The 17165-nt window shown below is 41.2% G+C and overlaps 1 protein-coding gene, 1 long non-coding RNA gene and 1 pseudogene across 3 annotated transcripts in view; all 3 read left to right on the top strand.

Moving 5' to 3' along the window:
- The window catches only part of LOC102246017 (putative selection and upkeep of intraepithelial T-cells protein 1 homolog), a 15371-nt gene extending 3818 nt beyond the window's left edge, over nucleotides 1-11553 (top strand). Inside the window, exons 2-6 of one of the 2 annotated variants that reach the window (XM_005868531.2) lie at nucleotides 1128-1275; nucleotides 2421-2768; nucleotides 3195-3476; nucleotides 9468-9601; nucleotides 11255-11553. In XM_005868531.2, coding sequence (XP_005868593.2) covers nucleotides 1128-1275; nucleotides 2421-2768; nucleotides 3195-3476; nucleotides 9468-9601; nucleotides 11255-11284 — 942 coding nt within the window. In that variant the 3' untranslated portion in view covers nucleotides 11285-11553. Of the gene's footprint in view, nucleotides 1-1127; nucleotides 1276-2420; nucleotides 2769-3194; nucleotides 3477-9467; nucleotides 9612-11254 lie in introns of both variants that reach the window. The other variant, XM_014541470.1, reaches the window with a different exon arrangement.
- A 4106-nt stretch (nucleotides 11554-15659) lies between these two features.
- LOC102247457 overlaps nucleotides 15660-17165 on the top strand; it is a 69890-nt pseudogene continuing 68384 nt past the window's right edge.
- Nucleotides 17141-17165, top strand: part of LOC106726484 — a 19876-nt gene continuing 19851 nt past the window's right edge. Inside the window, exon 1 of the long non-coding RNA XR_001362553.1 lies at nucleotides 17141-17156. This is a non-coding gene — a long non-coding RNA (uncharacterized LOC106726484). The remainder of the gene's footprint in view (nucleotides 17157-17165) is intronic.

Below are 17165 nucleotides of genomic sequence, written 5' to 3'. Positions count from 1 at the left end.
GGCAGCAGTCTCCGGTGTTTACCTATGCCGCCATCTTGGTCTCTCCCCTATATTTAAAATATTTCTTAATAAATTCTATAATTTTTCTTATAATCATAAAATATACAAAAAGTGTCATATTTTTACATGAAGCCCATATAGCCTAATCTCCTTCCAGTTTCCTATAGTGAGGCCAAAAAATAAGATCATTTTCTCTGTTTGCCATGATATTAAAAAGGTTGAGAAATGTTATCTAATCCATGGAGAAGTAACATATGTTTTATCCCTGAAGTTGTTCCCATGATCTTTAAGACCTTACATAACTATATACCACAAGCCTCTACCAGTTCAGGATCCATTCCCCCACATACAGAGCAACCATATTGCTCCTCCACTTAAAGAGAACATGGCGTTTGGAATGTCTTCCTCTCCATTGTTTGGGCCAGCCCTTCCTAGACACTCTCTGAGCTGCAAGATCTCTGAGCCCTGGGCCCTGAGTGGCAAACTTCACAGACATGGCCACCAAATTCTCAGTTGTAGTGTTATAGCTTCTTCCTCGGTACTACTACTAATTTACATCTTTTGAAAGAGGTACAGAAGCCTACCTCATTCCTAGGAGAGGGAATGAGGCTGGAAGTGATAGAAGCCACCTACTTTTCATGTTGGTATGAGGCAGAGACCCCTAAGCTCCTGGACCCTCTAGAAACAAGGTCCTGTCTCTGGATCACCAGAAACTATGTACAGAAGGTGTATATTTGGGAGTGAGTCATCAGCATGTAGATAGTAGCTGGAGCCATGAGATTATAGTATAAAGTGGGATGAGAAAAGGATCCAGGACAGGGCCCTGGGGGAGGTGCAATTGAGCTGTGGGGTAAAGAAGAGGAGCAGTAAAGAAGACAGAGTTGGAGCAGACATATATGCATAAGGAGCAGAAAGACTGGAAGTGTGAGTGCCCTGAGTAGTTCTGAAAATCAAGAGTCCCAACACTCATAGAAAAAGGAGCAAGAATCTTACTCTGTCCTTCACCTTAGTCCCATAGATAAGATGAGCCCCTTACCTGTCCAATAGTGAGATTCCTGTGTTCCTTTCTTTCTCTGCCCCTTGACTTAAGTCTCGGAGTTCTCTTTTTATATCTCCCCTCATTACAGTGTTTCTCTCCTTTTCCAATGAGTCATGGGCACAATGCCTTGGGATCACCCTGCCTCAGTGACCTGAGGAGGCAGCGAGTCTCTTCAATTTATCAAGGCAGCCTCAACTCACTCTTCCTCTGCTTCCAGATGTTCATATTGGTTGCAGGTACGAATCCTTATATGGGAGTCTGATTCTCTGATATGAAAGGGGAAGGAAAAGGTGAAAGGGAGGGAAGCTGGAAGACAAAGTTTGACAAAAATACAATGCTACTTTCAACAATAAAGCTTTGAAAAAATAAAAAAAAAACAAAATACAAATGCTATGAGATCCTGGGGAAGGTAACGAAATTAACTTTATTTCACTTACTAAGTATCAGGCAGGGAAAAGATTGAAAGAAAGTAAAAGAGCCTTGTATGGTAATAAAGAAGCCTAAGTTCTTAGAGCCCCAAGATAATGTAGAATAATTTTTCAAAACAGTAGCTTCTATGCCCCAATTTCTCATCTCATGCTCATGGCAAACATCAATGATTCTCACATACCTTTACCACTGAGCTACTTCAGATTTTTTCTCAACACAGTCATCCAACTATCCATTCAAAGCCATCAGAATTCCTCCCTCCCACTGACAAGGACAGAACCTGACCTGAAGGAGCCAGCCTGTCTATTCCCATCTCCTGCAGTCACATTCCTCAGGTCCCTCCCCACAGGGTGAGTTAAGTGAGGAGCTTAGGGCCCAATTTTTTTTTAAATTCTGACATGAGTAAATGTTTTTCATTAAAGGGAGAGAGAGAGAGAGAGAGAGAGAGAGAGAGAGAGAGACATTGATGTAAGAGAAACATCAATTGTTTTCCTCACCTACATGCCCCAAAGGGGGACTGTAATCAAACCCACTACCTGGGTATATGCCCTAATTGGGAATCAAACTCAATACCTTTGTCTGTATGGGATGATGCTCCAGCTAGTGCTAGGCCTCAAGATTTAAAGGGGCACTTTCTTTCAGGATCTTGCAGACCCTGAAACTATTCCCCAAAAGTGAGTGCCTCCTCAAATTTGTGCCCTAAGTCTTTTGCTTGCCTCATTTAGCAAGGCCTAGACCCCCTATTTCCAACATCTCCAACTATCTCCTAGCTCTGTGTGTATATTCAGGTCATAAAAGAGACCCCCAAGATCCAGCAACTCTCTCCTTTCAGACCTGGTCCCCAATAGTTGGTTATGATGAAAATAGCCAATCATGTATGTAGTCAACACCCTTTCATCAGACCAAATCCTGCCCCCTGTTCCCCCTGACTTCATCTCTATTTTCTTTTTAGGAGCATTCCAAGTCCAGGGGCCCCAAGAACCTGTGGTGGCCATGCTGGGTGGTGAAGCTGAGCTGCCCTGCATCCTCACGCCTCGTCAAAATATTAAATACATGAAAATAAGCTGGACCCAATACCTACCTTCCCAGGTGGTGCACCTGTATGAGGATGGGAAGGACAAGCCTGAGAAAGTCATGGGAGAGTATTTAGGGAGGACACAGCTTGTGAAAAATGCCATGCATAAGGGGATCATGACCCTGAAAATCCTCAATGTCCAACCCTCTGACAATAGACAGTATCGCTGTGTGATCCAATATGGCTCCTTCTACAGTGAAGCAGTGATTGAGCTGAAAGTGGCAGGTAATGGTCCATGTTTATCCCCCTTGACACCCCATAGGGGTCAGTTTATTCCGGGATGGGCTCCTTTCTCTGATCCAATTTTCCTGGGAAATATAAAGAAGTCATAGGAGAAATGGAGATGGTCATTACTTCTACTCACCCCATCATCCATATATCACTGCTTAGGGCTAAATAAAATATAATAAAGAATCTCATAGTGGGAGTCAAGAAATTGGCAGGAGCCATTTGTGTTGGAACCCTTTCTAGCCCAAGAGTCTAGGTCGCCATCCTTTGTTGCCAAAACTTCTTCAAAGACCCAGTTTCCTGTTTTAGTTCTGTTTTGAGGGCTAGTCAGCAGCAAAAACTCTTCAGAAGCAGGGGAGGGATATGTGTGTGTGTGTAGGAAAATGAGCTTAGGACTTGACTTCTCTCTCTTCCTCTTCCCAGCACTCGGCTCACATCCTCAGTTACTTGTGGAAGTCACTAAGTCCAGCCAACTCCGATTAGAGTGCAAGTCAGAGGGCTGGTTCCCTCAGCCAAAGGTCCAGTGGATGGACTCTGAGGCGGGAGAAATTCCAGCTGAGTCTGAGACTCACACCCAGGACAAAGGTGGCTTGTTCCATGTAACAACAGCACTGCTCCTCAGAGAAACTTCTCAGAAGAATCTGACATGTTCCTTCTGGAACTCAGTACTGAATCAGAAAAAGGAACAACAATTTTCGACAGCAGGTCAGTTTTTCTCTCCCCTCACTGTGCCGACAAAATGGGCTTGATGCTCACACTCCATGGTGGTGGCAGCCCTAAGCACATAAACTTGGTTCTGCTCTCTTCATCACACCCACACCAGTCTTGCTGCCAGGAGCCAACTTACCTTCTCTTTTTTCTAACTTCTCCCATCCTTTCCTGACATATTTTCCAGTCTTCACCTACTTAACCTCTCCATAGAACTATATCTCCATGTCCATTTAGGCTGGTATAACAAAATACCATAGACTAGGTGGCTTATAAATGACATATATTTATTTCTCACAGTTCTGAAGACTGGAAGTTCAATATCAGAGTGTCAGCAGTCAGGTTCTGGTAAAAGCCCTCTTCCAGGTTGCAACAGCCAACCTTTCCTTGTGTCCTCAGATGGTAGAAGGGATAGGGAGCTGGAGGGGGATATGGGGTGATCTCTTTTATAAGGACACTAATCCCATTCATGAGTTAAGGACCTCACATTGGGGATTAGGATTTCAGCATATGAATATTAAGGGGACACAGGCATTCCAACCACAGCACTCTACCAAAAACTACTTTCAGACTTACTCCTTACTAGCTCTCCAATAGGTCAATCTCCTCTGCTTTTCAGTTTACAACATTTCTCCTCAGTGTTTTTGTGCTGTATTTTCTCTCTATTTAGATGTGCTGTTGCAAAAATGCTAGGAGCCTAAGTATAGATCAACTATCTGTTGACATGCAATATGATTATGATATACCTTGCTATACATATATATTTTACTTCTTTCCTGATTTCTGCCAGGCACAATTATCTTACCACAGTTTTCTTAAATTTTTATATTTCTGATTTGTGGTATTTCTTCAGAGAGGCTACTATTCATTAATAATTTTTTAAATCATAGCTAGATATTTGACTATAATATTCATCTATGCTATGGCAGCATTTATCTAGTAAATCTTGATTACCCTTTTTATCATTTTTCCATGTATAACCTTTGTACTGTTCCTATGCCAATCTTATCGTCTTACTTCTTATTCCATGCATTGAGTTTCCCTGGGCCAGCTATTTCCACAAGTCTCTTATGAGGTAGGAAGGATAGCACAGTCTTCCACAGTAGCTGATTCTCACAATCCCACTGCTACCACAGAGACAGGCTTCTTCCTGCCAATATAGCCCACATGTGTGAATATTTGCATATTCCATGCCCTGTTTCTCCAAACAAAAATAGTTCAGAATGAACACCTCAGTTCTTAAGTCATTTTTTACACACAAGCATGTAGCTTTTGATCTTTAAGGTATGTGTCTCTCCTCAATGAGTCATTTTTGTTAGTACTTTCTGACATTTGCTATTGTGTGGTCTTCTAATCATTCTCCATACCTCTCTTCACTATCTCCCGCATGGAGTCTAGGTGATCATAGCTATTTTTAGAAGATGTTACACCTATTTTAAAGTCTGGTGTTTGCAGTTTTGTTTTGTTTTTAGTTAGTTCTATTTTTGCTGATATTTTATTTCCAAGAAAAGAATGGCCATGAGAGCAAGAGGAGAAAAGTGGAGTCAAAGTGAAGACCTACATAATTTGTCCTCTCTCTAGCTCTTAAGTCTCATCCCTGTTTATTTCCTTCTCTCTCTTACTGAGCTCGGGCCTTTTCATTTGCTGTCACCTCTGACTAGAACACTCTATTATGGCTTTCTTCTTAGTATAATTTATAATTTGAGAAGGTGACAAGGTGGAGTCACACTACAATCCTGCTATTTCTATAGCTCCAGTCTTTCTCTTCTCCATCCATACTCACTCTTCATTGCTTCATTTCTTCCTTCCTGAACTGTGACTTTACCTCCTCCTCCATAAACACACACAAACACACTGAATTATTTACCTAGATTATAAAGGAAAACTCAACTTTCTTTAACTCCTTCCTCCAAATTTGCCTATCCAGACCCATCAAAGCCTCAGCTGAACTAAGGGCCTTTCATCTAGTAACTTTAGTCCTTAGAAAGATGTTAAAACAAAAGGGTGATGAAAATAACGTGTACCTGCCAGTACAATATCCACATAAATTCCAAAGAACAAGTCAAAGGACACTGACAGGGAACAAGGCTTGTCTAAGGCAATTTGTCCATCCAAACAAAGTGTAGCTGAACACAAAACTCTCACCAAATTCAAGTTCTCAGTCTCCTAGCCCAGAATTATTTTCAGAAAAAGGAAAGATTAACGGGGATGAAGTTTAATTACGTAGGTCAAATTACGTAGGTCTTCACTTTGATTCCACTTTTCTCCACTTGCTCTCATGGCCATTTCTGGATTTGTCATCACCTACAATTGCCCCTCATCTGACTTAAATGCAAACTTTTATATTCCTAATATAAATATGGCTGCATAAGACAGTGTGTTCCCCATATCATTGTACCCCATTTCTATGTGGTAGTTTTTCACTTATGCTCTCTATTCTTTACCTGAATAACTACTACTTATTCTCTAGTCTTGGATTAAATATTACTTCCTTAGAGAGTGTTTTTTTTTTTACTGCCCCTCTGGCTGAATTAGGTTCCAGCATTATTCCCTTTAATGGTACCCTGCTGTTTTCATAATTGGTACTAAAAAAATGCAACTTTACATATATTTCCTTGTAGATTTGCATGTATTGTTTGTGTCACTCAGCATGCAGTAAGATTCTTGAAGATGGGGACATGATTTTTTTTAAATCATCCTAAACCCACTGCCTAATATAATATAGTACAGGGAACAAAGAAAGCATTCAATAAACATTTGTTCTTAAAAGTTCAATAAAGAGAAAAACAATGGTTTTGATTTGCTAGTCCATGTGGACACTGAAGTCATTAAGGACAATGACAGACCTTGGCCTGGATGTTGGCATGGAAGACAGGGCCTCAATGAATGGGGAGAATGATCATGAGGCCAGGCAGGGGAAGATAAAGAGTAGTGCTATCAAACAAGGCTCAAAAGAGAAAACTTTTATATGGTGAAATTTTAATTTGTGATACAGGCTACTCATCCCCATTCATCCTCTAATTTGAATCAATCTCCCACTGTTCCCAATACCCCCAACCCAAACTTTTCCTCTGGGCCCTCAAGAAATGTATTCCATTGAAAATTATTCCCAAGATATATTGTATCTTTTTCCTCAAATTCCCTCTACATTCTTGCCTTAATTAAAAACTAAATTTCCCCTAATGATCCTTCCTTCCTGACATTACATTTAATTCCCAGGGCCAATTCCAGCCCTTTCTCTGTTTTTTGATTATTTAAATACTTCCTGGGTGGATTTTTTGTTTGTTTGTTTGGTTGTTTTTTTGTTTGTTTGTTTAGTTTTGTCATAAGCCAGTCATTCCTCTTCATTTACTTACAACTGCGTTACAGTCTGACAGTTCGTCTAACACACTAGTATCTCAACTCTGTGATTACCACATTTCTGCCTTTATACATTCACCCACACATTTATCCAACAAATATTTCTTGAGCAGCTCTTGTGGGCCAGCGCAATGCTTAAAACTGAGAATGACATAATGGCTTAGACATAGTCTATACTTATAAAACTTACCCTCTACTATGAGGAAAAGGCTGTGCAAAAGAAAAAACTTTGAGGGCTATATCAAGTCCGCCTTATTCACCATAGTTTCACCAACACCTATCACTATATGTGGTGCCTAAGAAGAATTCAATACATAATAATTTGAATGAATTAAACTCATTTATAATACAATGTATGAAGCAAGCACAGGATGCCATGAAAACTCAGAGGAGAGATGGATATTGAAAGGGGAAGAGAAGAAGTCAAAGTGTAATTATAAAAATATTAAAAACATAAGTCTCATAAAATACATAGAAAGCAGGTGATATCATTTTAATTAACTCATACATCAGAGAAAGAGCGGATAACAAAACTGATTCAAAACCAGTGAAAAAAATCAATACTATAATTAGACTGCTAAGCTAATGTACCACCTACACTAATAAAAGACAAAGATGCTAATTGACCATACCTTTGCTAGCCCAAGCCACGCCCACCAGCCAATCAGAGCGACTATATGCAAATTAACCCAACCAAGATGGCGGCTGGCAGCCACGGAGCTGGAGCAAGCAGGAGTCTTGGTTTCCCAGGAGATGGAGGAAGCCAAGCTTCCCGCCTGCGCAGCCAGCTGTGGCTGCCACAAAAGGCAACAAAGTTTTAATTATCCTATCTAATAAAAGGGTAATATCCAAATTAACCATAACTCCGTGACAAAGATGGTGGCACCCATAGCCGCAGGGCAGGACACTGGCGGCGTCACCCTGGCAACATGAGCCCAGCAAGCATCACCTCGGTGACCCGTGAGCAGGTTGCAGGTCATGCAGCCCTGGAGCAGGCAAGCACAGCCACAGGCAGCCCCCAGTAGGGCCTGCTCCCGGGTCGCTGCGGTGATCCATGAGCAGGAAAGTGCAGCCCGCAGACAGCACCCAGCAGGGCCTGCTCCTGGGTTGTTGTGGTGATCTGCAAGCAGGAAAGCGCAGCCCGCAGGCAGCCCCCAACAGGGTCTGCTCCCGGTCACCATGGCAATCTGCAAGCAGGAAAGCGCGGCCTGCAGGCAGCCCCCAGCAGGGCCTACTCCCAGTCGCCATGGCAATCCGCAAGCAGGAAAGCGCAGCCTGCAGGCAGCACCCAGCAGGGCCTGCTCCTGGGTCACCAAGGCGATTTGTGAGCAGGAAAGCACTGTCCGCAGGCAGCCTCCAGCAGGCAGCCCAGCAGGGCCTGCTCCTGGGTTGCCGTGGCGATCCCTGAGCAGGAAAGTGTGGCCTGCAGGCATCCCCCAGTAGGCCTTGCTTGCGGGTCACCATGGCAACCGTGAGCAGGCAAGCGGCCTGCAGGCAGCACCCCACCCTGGACACAGCTCAAGGGAGAGAACAACATGCAGGCGAGGCCAGGAGCCTGAGAGATCAACACAGAGGGGTGCCTGCTCCAAGCCTCCATGGTGTGGCTGGGGGCAGGCCCCCAGCAGACACACACACTCACACACACACACACACACACACACACACACACACACACGGGGCGCCTGCTCCAAGCCTTTGCTGCCAGACTGTGGCCATCAGTAGGGCATCCACTGAGGGCTGCCAGACTGTGAGAGGGGCAGCTGGGCTGAGGGACCCCCACTCTCCAGTGCACAAATTTTGTGCATTGGGCCTCTAGTAGGTTAATAAAACCATAATAAAGTTTTATTTTACAAAGTAAGGTTCTCCTTAGATAAATGTATTACATAATGTTTTAACATGATATTAAAAACACACGGGATTTGTTTTTGCATTTTTTCTGTATTTTAGGCACATTTTCTCAACAAAGGCTTTTTTGAGATAACATTGTACCTAATGACTGAAGAGGGAGGAGAAGTTGTCCAATAAGGATGATAAAGGGAAAGCCAACAAGTGTTCCAGGAACAGGGACAGTGCAGAGACCCACTGCACTTCAATCGCCCACTGCCAGTGTCAGAGCCTGGGCTTGATCCAAAAGTAAACATGTTTTAGTTCTAAAACATTAAACCTCAATATCTCAATTGAGTATAACTTCCAATTCTTTCAACTTTTATACTTTTCCTCTTTGTAGGCAGGATTTTCAGACTCATAGAGACCTCTGGTCCCTTGATTCTGTCATGCTATCCCAGGTACCAGCTTCAGCCACCTGCAAAGCCCATGGATTACCTCCCTGACCTACTCTTTACTCAATAGTATCAATTCTGTTACATACTGTTACATTGCTACTCTTCCATGGGAGAAATTAATTTATTTTCTTACATTTGTTTTCTGAACAAGTAAGCTGAATAAGATAATATTGAATGGAGGCTTGAACTTACTAATTAACCACATTTTGAAAGGGTAATAGGGATAGAGGGAGGATCCACAATGTATTCCTGTTAGAGGGAATGTGACTGGGGATTGATTAAGCAAGAAGTGAATGTGGGAACAACTTTCTTCAGGGAAACTGATTGGGGGGCATTTGTATTTCAGTTGCTGCACCCACCAGGGTGATTGAGCTCATCAGTACAATACTCATCATATCGGGTATATGTTTGGCACTTCTGGTACTGCAGACTTCCATCTTCACTGGAATTTATTTAGGCTCAAAAAAAAAGGCACGGAAAATAAGTAAAGGTATGCTTTATACATACATATATATATTCCTTCTCAGAGGTATCTGCCCTTCACCTTTCTGTTTTGGAACAAGATCAAACTCAGCAAAATTCTTCCTAGACTCAGGAAGTCACATTAATGAGACTCTAATACCTCAACTATAAAGTATAGAAAATAATATGTTACTTATAGATACTTTGTGGATTACAAGAAATCATTTACATAAAGAATCCTTGCCTTGGAACAACACAAAGGCATTCATTGAAAGGTTATTATAATTATTGTTATTATTAATGTTGTGGGAAGAAGAGGAGGAACAAAGGTGATGGAAGGATCAAAGGTGATGAAAGGACCAAATATTCATGATACAATAAACATGCACAAGCTATGTGAAACATTCATTTATGAGATCTTAAATTGACCACCAATGAGTAATACTCATTTTGGTATCATACAACTTTTGCCTAAGAAATAAGTGTATCCCCTGTCTGGTGTGGCTCAGTTAGTTGAGCATCTGCCTATGCACCAAGAAGTCAATAGTTTGATTCCTGGTTTGGGCACATGCTTGTGTTGTAGGCTCGATCTCAGTGGGGGCCATGCGGGAGGAAGCAGATTGATGATGCACTGTTTTACTTAAATGTCTAAACACTATGAGGTACACCTGAAACTAATATAAAATAATATTGAATGTCAATAAAATACTTTAGCATTAGGACTTTCAGAACCTTCTATTTAGATGAGTTTGTGAACAAATTAAACGATTCCACAATTGTTGATCAATTTTTCTCTCCAATATCCACAACTATCATTTAAAAATCTATAAGGGTACAGGGTAGAGGGGGTCAATGGAAAAAAAGGGGGACATCTGTAATACTTTCAACAATAAAGATAAATAAAAAGATAAAAATCTATCATTAAAAATATTCAAACCCAATGCAAAATAAAGTGAATAAGATGTACTATTGCTATTTTTTAGTCTATTATTAAAAAATCTTTGAACCCAATTCAAAATAAGATGAATAAAATGTAAAAAATAAAATTTTCTCTGGAGACTGCTTTAGCTGTATGAGTTTTAATGTACTGCATTTTTATTATTCAGTTCAAATATTTTCTAATTTTCCTTGTTATTTCTTTTCTTTGACCCATGGAGTATTTATAAATGTGTTATTTAATTTCCAGATATTGGAAAATATCCAAGATATTTCTAGTTTAATTCCATTGTGGTCAAATAACATGATTTTCTTTTTTAAAAATTTATCTTTATTGTTAAGAGTATTACAGATGCCCCCATTTTTCCCCCATTGATTCCTACACCCCCTCTCACCCCTCCCTACAAAAACATTATTTTCTATTATTTTAATCCTTTTAAGTCTATTGAGACTGTTTTCTTGCCCAGCATATGACCTATCTTAGTAAATGTATTATGTGCACTTATAAAGAATTTGTATTTATTGTTGGGCAGGAAATTCTGTAATATCAGTAGGTCAAATTTGTTGATGGTATTATTGAAGCCTTCAAAATCCTTTCTGATTTTCTGTCTACTTGTTTCAGCAATTACTAAGAAAGAAGTTTTGAAATTTTAAAACTATGCATTAGTCTGTTTCTCCTCTTCAGTTTTATCAGTGTGCTCTATTTATTTTGTTTTCTGCCATTGCACCAACCAGGCCAGCCATGAATCCACTATGCCACCATGAATCATCAGGCTCCTACCACTACCGCTGGTGCTTCTACCATGAACCCCACCCAGTTCAAAAAGAGGCCCAGGCACAGGCTTCCAGCTGAGGTCGACTCCACTCTGTCCAAATACAACAGTGTTTTGTTACAGAAGGAGGCAGAACTCAGAAGCTGCGTCGAGACTCTCACAGGCCTTTCTATTGGTACCAACTTCAAGGAGGGTCTAAAGCAGCAGTTCTCAACCTGTGGGTCGCGACCCCTTTTGGGGTCGAACGACCCTTTCACAGGGGTCGCCTAAGATCATCGGAAAACACATATATAATTACATATTGTTTTTGTGATTAATCACTATGCTTTAATTATGTAACAATTTGTAACAATGAAAATACATCCTGCATATCAGATATTTACATTACGATTCATAACAGTAGCAAAATTACAGTTATGAAGTAGCAATGAAAATAATTTTATGGTTGGGGGGCACCACAACATGAGGAACTGTATTAAAGGGTCGCGGCATTAGGAAGGTTGAGAACCTCTGGTCTAAAGGATGGAATTATCCTGTGCACACTCATGAATAAGCTGCAGCCAGGCTCAGTCCCCATGATCAACCACTCCAAGCAAAACCAGGACTAGCTAGAAAACATCTCCAACTTCATCAACTTGGCAGTTCTCACAATAACCACAAAGGCAATTCTCTGGAGAACCCTGACTAATACAGTGGAATGACTAAATTATATTTCTTTTTGAAGTAATAGAGTTTCTAAAATTTATTGTTGTGATAAATACACAACTCTGTGTATATAATCAAGAGCATTGAATTATACAGATTTAAAGGGTAAATTGTATGATATGTGGTTTATATCTGAAATTGGTTAAAAATATCTACCATTACAAAGTTACAATATTTTAAGCATATTAATTAAGGATATGAAGGTAACATCCAAAAAATGACCATAAGAGATGAAGGTTGTTTATTTGATGAACATAAATTGCAGATGAAACCTCAGCCAATATTTATCTTCAAATATTTCTCCTGCCTGATCTCTCTCTCTCTCTCTCTCTCTCTCTCTCTCTCTCTCTCTCATCCTCCCCCTCCCTCCATTCTGGGGTTCTAATTACATATGAATGTTAAAATTCTTATAAAATTGTCTCACATCTCAAGATGTTCTTTTTTATTTAGTTGGGTTTTTCCCACTCATTTTGTTCCTTGCACATTAGTTTAGATCATTTCTATTGACTCACCACTGTTTCTTTGCTTTGTCCAGTCTACTATAAGCCTATACCATAGATATAATTATTTAGCTTTGATATTATAGTCTTTTTTATTTCTAGCCCTGTTATCTCTATCACTGCTACAGAAAAATCTCTGTCAGAGGCACTGAGAGCATTATTTGTTGCACTCTCTGGCCACCTCGATTGCACAGGCAGGAGCACAATCTAGGTACCCTAGCTGGCCACCAGTACCAGACCCACACCAGCACTGTGGCTTGTCCCCAAGACTCTCTGTAGACCATGCCCTCTCCAGACATAGCTCTGGGCACCAGTATGAACTGGTGATTATAATAGAATCAGGGGCATAGAAAGGGAATGGACTGACTATTCTTGAGGGGGAAAGGGGTGTGGGGGTGCGGGAAGAGATTGGACAATAATCATGCACCTATGGATGAGGACAGTGGGTGGGGAGTGAGGGTGGAGGGTGGGGTGGGAACTGGGTGGAGGGGAGTTATGGTGGGAAAAAAGAGGAACCAATGTAATAATCTGAACAATAAAGATTTAATTAAAAAAAACAGAAAGAACTAAATGAAATGGAGACAAGCAATGCAAATAAAGAGTTCAAAACACTGGTTATAAGCACTGGCCAGGTGGCTCAATTGGTTGGACCATTGTCCCAGACACCAAAAAATTGTGGATTTGTTGTGAGTTCAATTAACAATCAGGAAATATACCTAAGCTTCAGTTCGATCACTAGTTGTGTCACATACTGGAGGCAACTGATCAATGGTTCGCTCTCACATCAATGTTTCTCTCTTTCTAAAATCAATATTTTAAAAAATTATAAAACAAACTGGTTATAAAAATTCTCAATGAACTTAGGAGAAGAATAGATAAACTCAGTGAGAACTTCTTCAACAAAGATAAATGCGTACATATATGTATGTATACATATACACAAATTATTTATTTATGAAATTTTCCATTTAATAGCTTTTTGCCATAGTTGACCACGTGTAACTGAAACTGTGTAATGAAGACTAATATAGTTCTTATTTACTGCACACTAAATATATAGTGGGCACTATTTAATTTTACAATGGGGAAAAGATAGTCTCTTCACTAAATAGTTTTAGGAAAGCTTTTGTGCAGTGAAGAAAACCATCAATAAGACAAAAAGGCAACCTACTGAATAAGAAAACATATTTACAAATGATATATTCAATAAGAGGTTAATATTCAAAATACATAAAGTACTCATACACTCTACGATAAAAAACAATTTAATTTAAAAATGGGCAGAGGGTATGCATAAACATTTCTCTAAAGAAGACATACAGATGGCTGACAGACACATTAAAAGATACTCAATCTCACTAATCATCAGGGAAATGCAAATCAAAACCACAATGAGATGTCACCTCACACCTGTCAGATTGGTATTATCAAAAAGGCAACAAATAATAAGTGTTGACAAGGATGGAAGTAAAAAGAACCGTCATGCACTGTTGGTGGTATTGTAAACAGGTGCAGACACTAAGGAAGTATGAAGATTCCTAAAATATTAAAAATAGAAATACTATATTATCTAGCAATTCCATTTCTGGGTATTTATTTAAAGAAAACAAAAAGTAACTCAAAAAGGTATATGTACCCCTATGCTTATTACACATTGTTTCCAATAGCCAAGACATGGGAGCAATTAGGTGTCCATTAATAGCTGAATGGATAAAGAATATGTAACATGAATATATATATCCTATCTAATAAAGAGGAAATATGCAAATTGACTGTCATGCTGTGACAGAGATGGCGATGCCCATAGCCACAAGATGGCAGTGCCCAGTCCCCTCAGCCCCGCCAGAGTCCCCCAGTCCTTTCAGCCTTGCCAGGGAGGGGGGGTGGCAGGACTAAGGGTGGGTCTGGCTGTTACTTGCGCCTGCTGCCAGAGTCCCATAGTTTTTTCAGCCCAGCCGGGGGGGCGAGGGGGGGCAACAGGCACACGGTGCAGCTGGACTTGCCCTCAGCCCCCCAGCCCCCCAGGGCCAGCCCAAGGTGCAGGTAAGCCTCAGATGGCGGCTGCCCAGCCACCCAGGACTGCCTGAGGCTCAGGTAACCAGGGCTGGCCAAGGCTTGCACTGCGGCAGTGGCAGCAGCAGAGGTGTGATGGGGTGTCGCCTTCGCCTGATTGCCAGGTTGCCTCCTGCCCCTGAGGGCTCTTGGGCAGGCCGGGCTGAAGGACCCCCCCGCTCCAGTACATTAATTTTTATGCACCAGGCCTATAGTACACAGACACACACACACACACACACACACACACACACACACACACACACACATATATATATATACACACACGCACACACATATAAAAGGGTAATATGCTAATTAGACCGGACGTCTTCCAGACGTCCTTCCAGACAAAGCCACGGTGGCGGGGGGCAAAGGCAGAGGCGGTTAAGGGTGATCAGGCCGGCAAGGGAGAGCAGTTAGGAGGATCAGGCTGGCAGGGGAGAGTAGTTAGGAGAATCAGGCCAGCAGGGGAGAACAGTTAAAAGGATTGGGCCAACAGGGGAGAGCAGTTAGGGGGATCAGACTGGCAGGGGAGAGCAGTTAGGGCAATTAGGCTGGCATGGAAGAGCAGTTAGGGCAATCAGGCTGGCAGGGGAGAGCAGTTAGGGGAATCAGGCAGGCAGGCAGAGAGGTTAGGGGCGATCAGGCAGGCAGGTAGAATGGTTAGGGGCAATCAAGCAGGCAGGCAGGTGAGTGGTTAGGAGCCAGTGGTCCCGGATTGTGAGAGGCAGTCGGACATCCCCTGAGGGGTCCCGGATTGGAGAGGGTGCAGGCCCGGCTGAGGGACCCCCCCCCTCCACGCACGAATTTCGTGTACCGAGCCTCTAGTATATAATAAAATATTATACTCAGCCATAAAAACAAATGAAATCTTGCCAATTGCAACAACATGGATAGACTTTAGAGAGTATTATTTAATTGAAATAAGTTGGACAGAGAAAGACAAATGCCATATGATTTGACTTATATGTGGAACCTCAAAACAAAACAAACGAACAAACAAAAGGAAATAAAAACTCATAGATAAAGAGAACAAAGGGATGTTTCAGAGGGGAGTGAGGTGGGAGGATGGATGAAAAAAGGGAAGGGGATTGAGAAAAACAAACTTCCAGGTCCACTGCCCTGTCCTGTTGCTGTTGTGCCAACACCAGCTGCTGCCCCTGGACCCCATTATGGAAGAGACAATAGAAGACCCCCAGCCAACAGCTGTCTTGGTCTCACAGTATTTCTCTCAGGTCATCTTCAACAGTATGGAGAAGTTCTATGTTTCTGGAGGGGATGTCAAATGCTATTACACACTCAACCAGCATTTCATTCCCCATCGAAAGGATTGGATTGGAATTTTTATAGTGGCATGAAAAACAACTCATGTATACTACACCTTCAAGTGAGTTACTTTGCCTGTTGACCTAAATAGCAAATCAGCTAAACATCAAGAAGTCCAATTCAAAGCCTATTACCTGTCCAAGGATAATGAATTTTTCTTTACTTCTCTTTTTATTCTCTTTGTTTAATTTCCTTTTAGAAGAGATAATGCAACATTGAGATGAGTGGCAAACTCTCAGCTAGATTCTCTGGGTTTGAACATTGGCTCTACCACTTGCTAAATGGGTAACTCTAGGCAAGTCACTTAACCTCCCCATGCCTTAGTTTCCCCACATATATATAATGGAGATAACAGTAACACCTTCAAAGATTTGCTTTGAGGAATAAATAAAATATAGACTATTTAGAGCAAGTCAAATTGATTGTGATAGACAATCAATAAAGTCAGTTATTATTATCTTTCTGTCTGGGTGATTAGAAAAATAACACATTTACTATAAAGGAATTAGGACACACACCAAAAATTTTAAATGAAAACTACCCATTACCATCCATGTTCTCACTATCCACAGCAGTCTGTACATTTGAAAAGGACGTATTGGGTAATGGTGATAAAGACTAGTATTTGCCTATACAATGTTTATTCTTCCCTTCTTCCTTAATAACTACACCCTGATTTTGTTGTGGGTAAAAAGAGTATTATTTCCTAGCCTTCTTTATTTAAAATTTAAACTGTTTATTGTTTAAAGTATTACATATGTCTCCTTTTTCCCCCATTGTCCTCTCCCCAGCTGTTCCCCTCCCCTGCCCCTCAACCCCCACCCACCCCAGCACATGCCCTCATCCCGCTACTATCTGTATCCATTGGTTATGTTCATATGCATGCATACAAGTCCTTTGGTTGATCTTTTAACACCCCTCTCCCCTGCCTTCCCTCTAAGGTTGGACGGTTTGTTCGATGCTTCTATGTCTCTAGATCTATTTTTGTTCATCAGTTTATGTTGTTCATTATATTCCACAATGAGTGAGATCATGTGATATTTATCTTTCTCTGGCTGGCTTATTTCGCTTAGCATAATGCTCTCCATGTCCATCCATGCTGTTACCAATGGTAATAGTTCCTTCTTTTTTACAGCAGCATGGTATTCCCTTGTGTAGATATACCACTGTTTTTTAATCCACTCATCTGCTGATGGGCATTTAGGCTGTTTCCAAATCTTAGCTATTATAAATTGTGCTGCTATGATCATAGGGGTGCATATATCCTTTCTGATTGGTGTTTCTAGT

The sequence above is a fragment of the Myotis brandtii genome, unplaced genomic scaffold (assembly GCF_000412655.1).
Source record: "Myotis brandtii unplaced genomic scaffold, ASM41265v1 scaffold2727, whole genome shotgun sequence".
In the NCBI taxonomy this organism is placed as follows: Eukaryota; Metazoa; Chordata; class Mammalia; order Chiroptera; family Vespertilionidae; genus Myotis; species Myotis brandtii.
The sequence above is the reverse complement of the archived record's forward strand: the minus strand, read 5'-3'. Positions and strand labels throughout refer to the sequence as shown.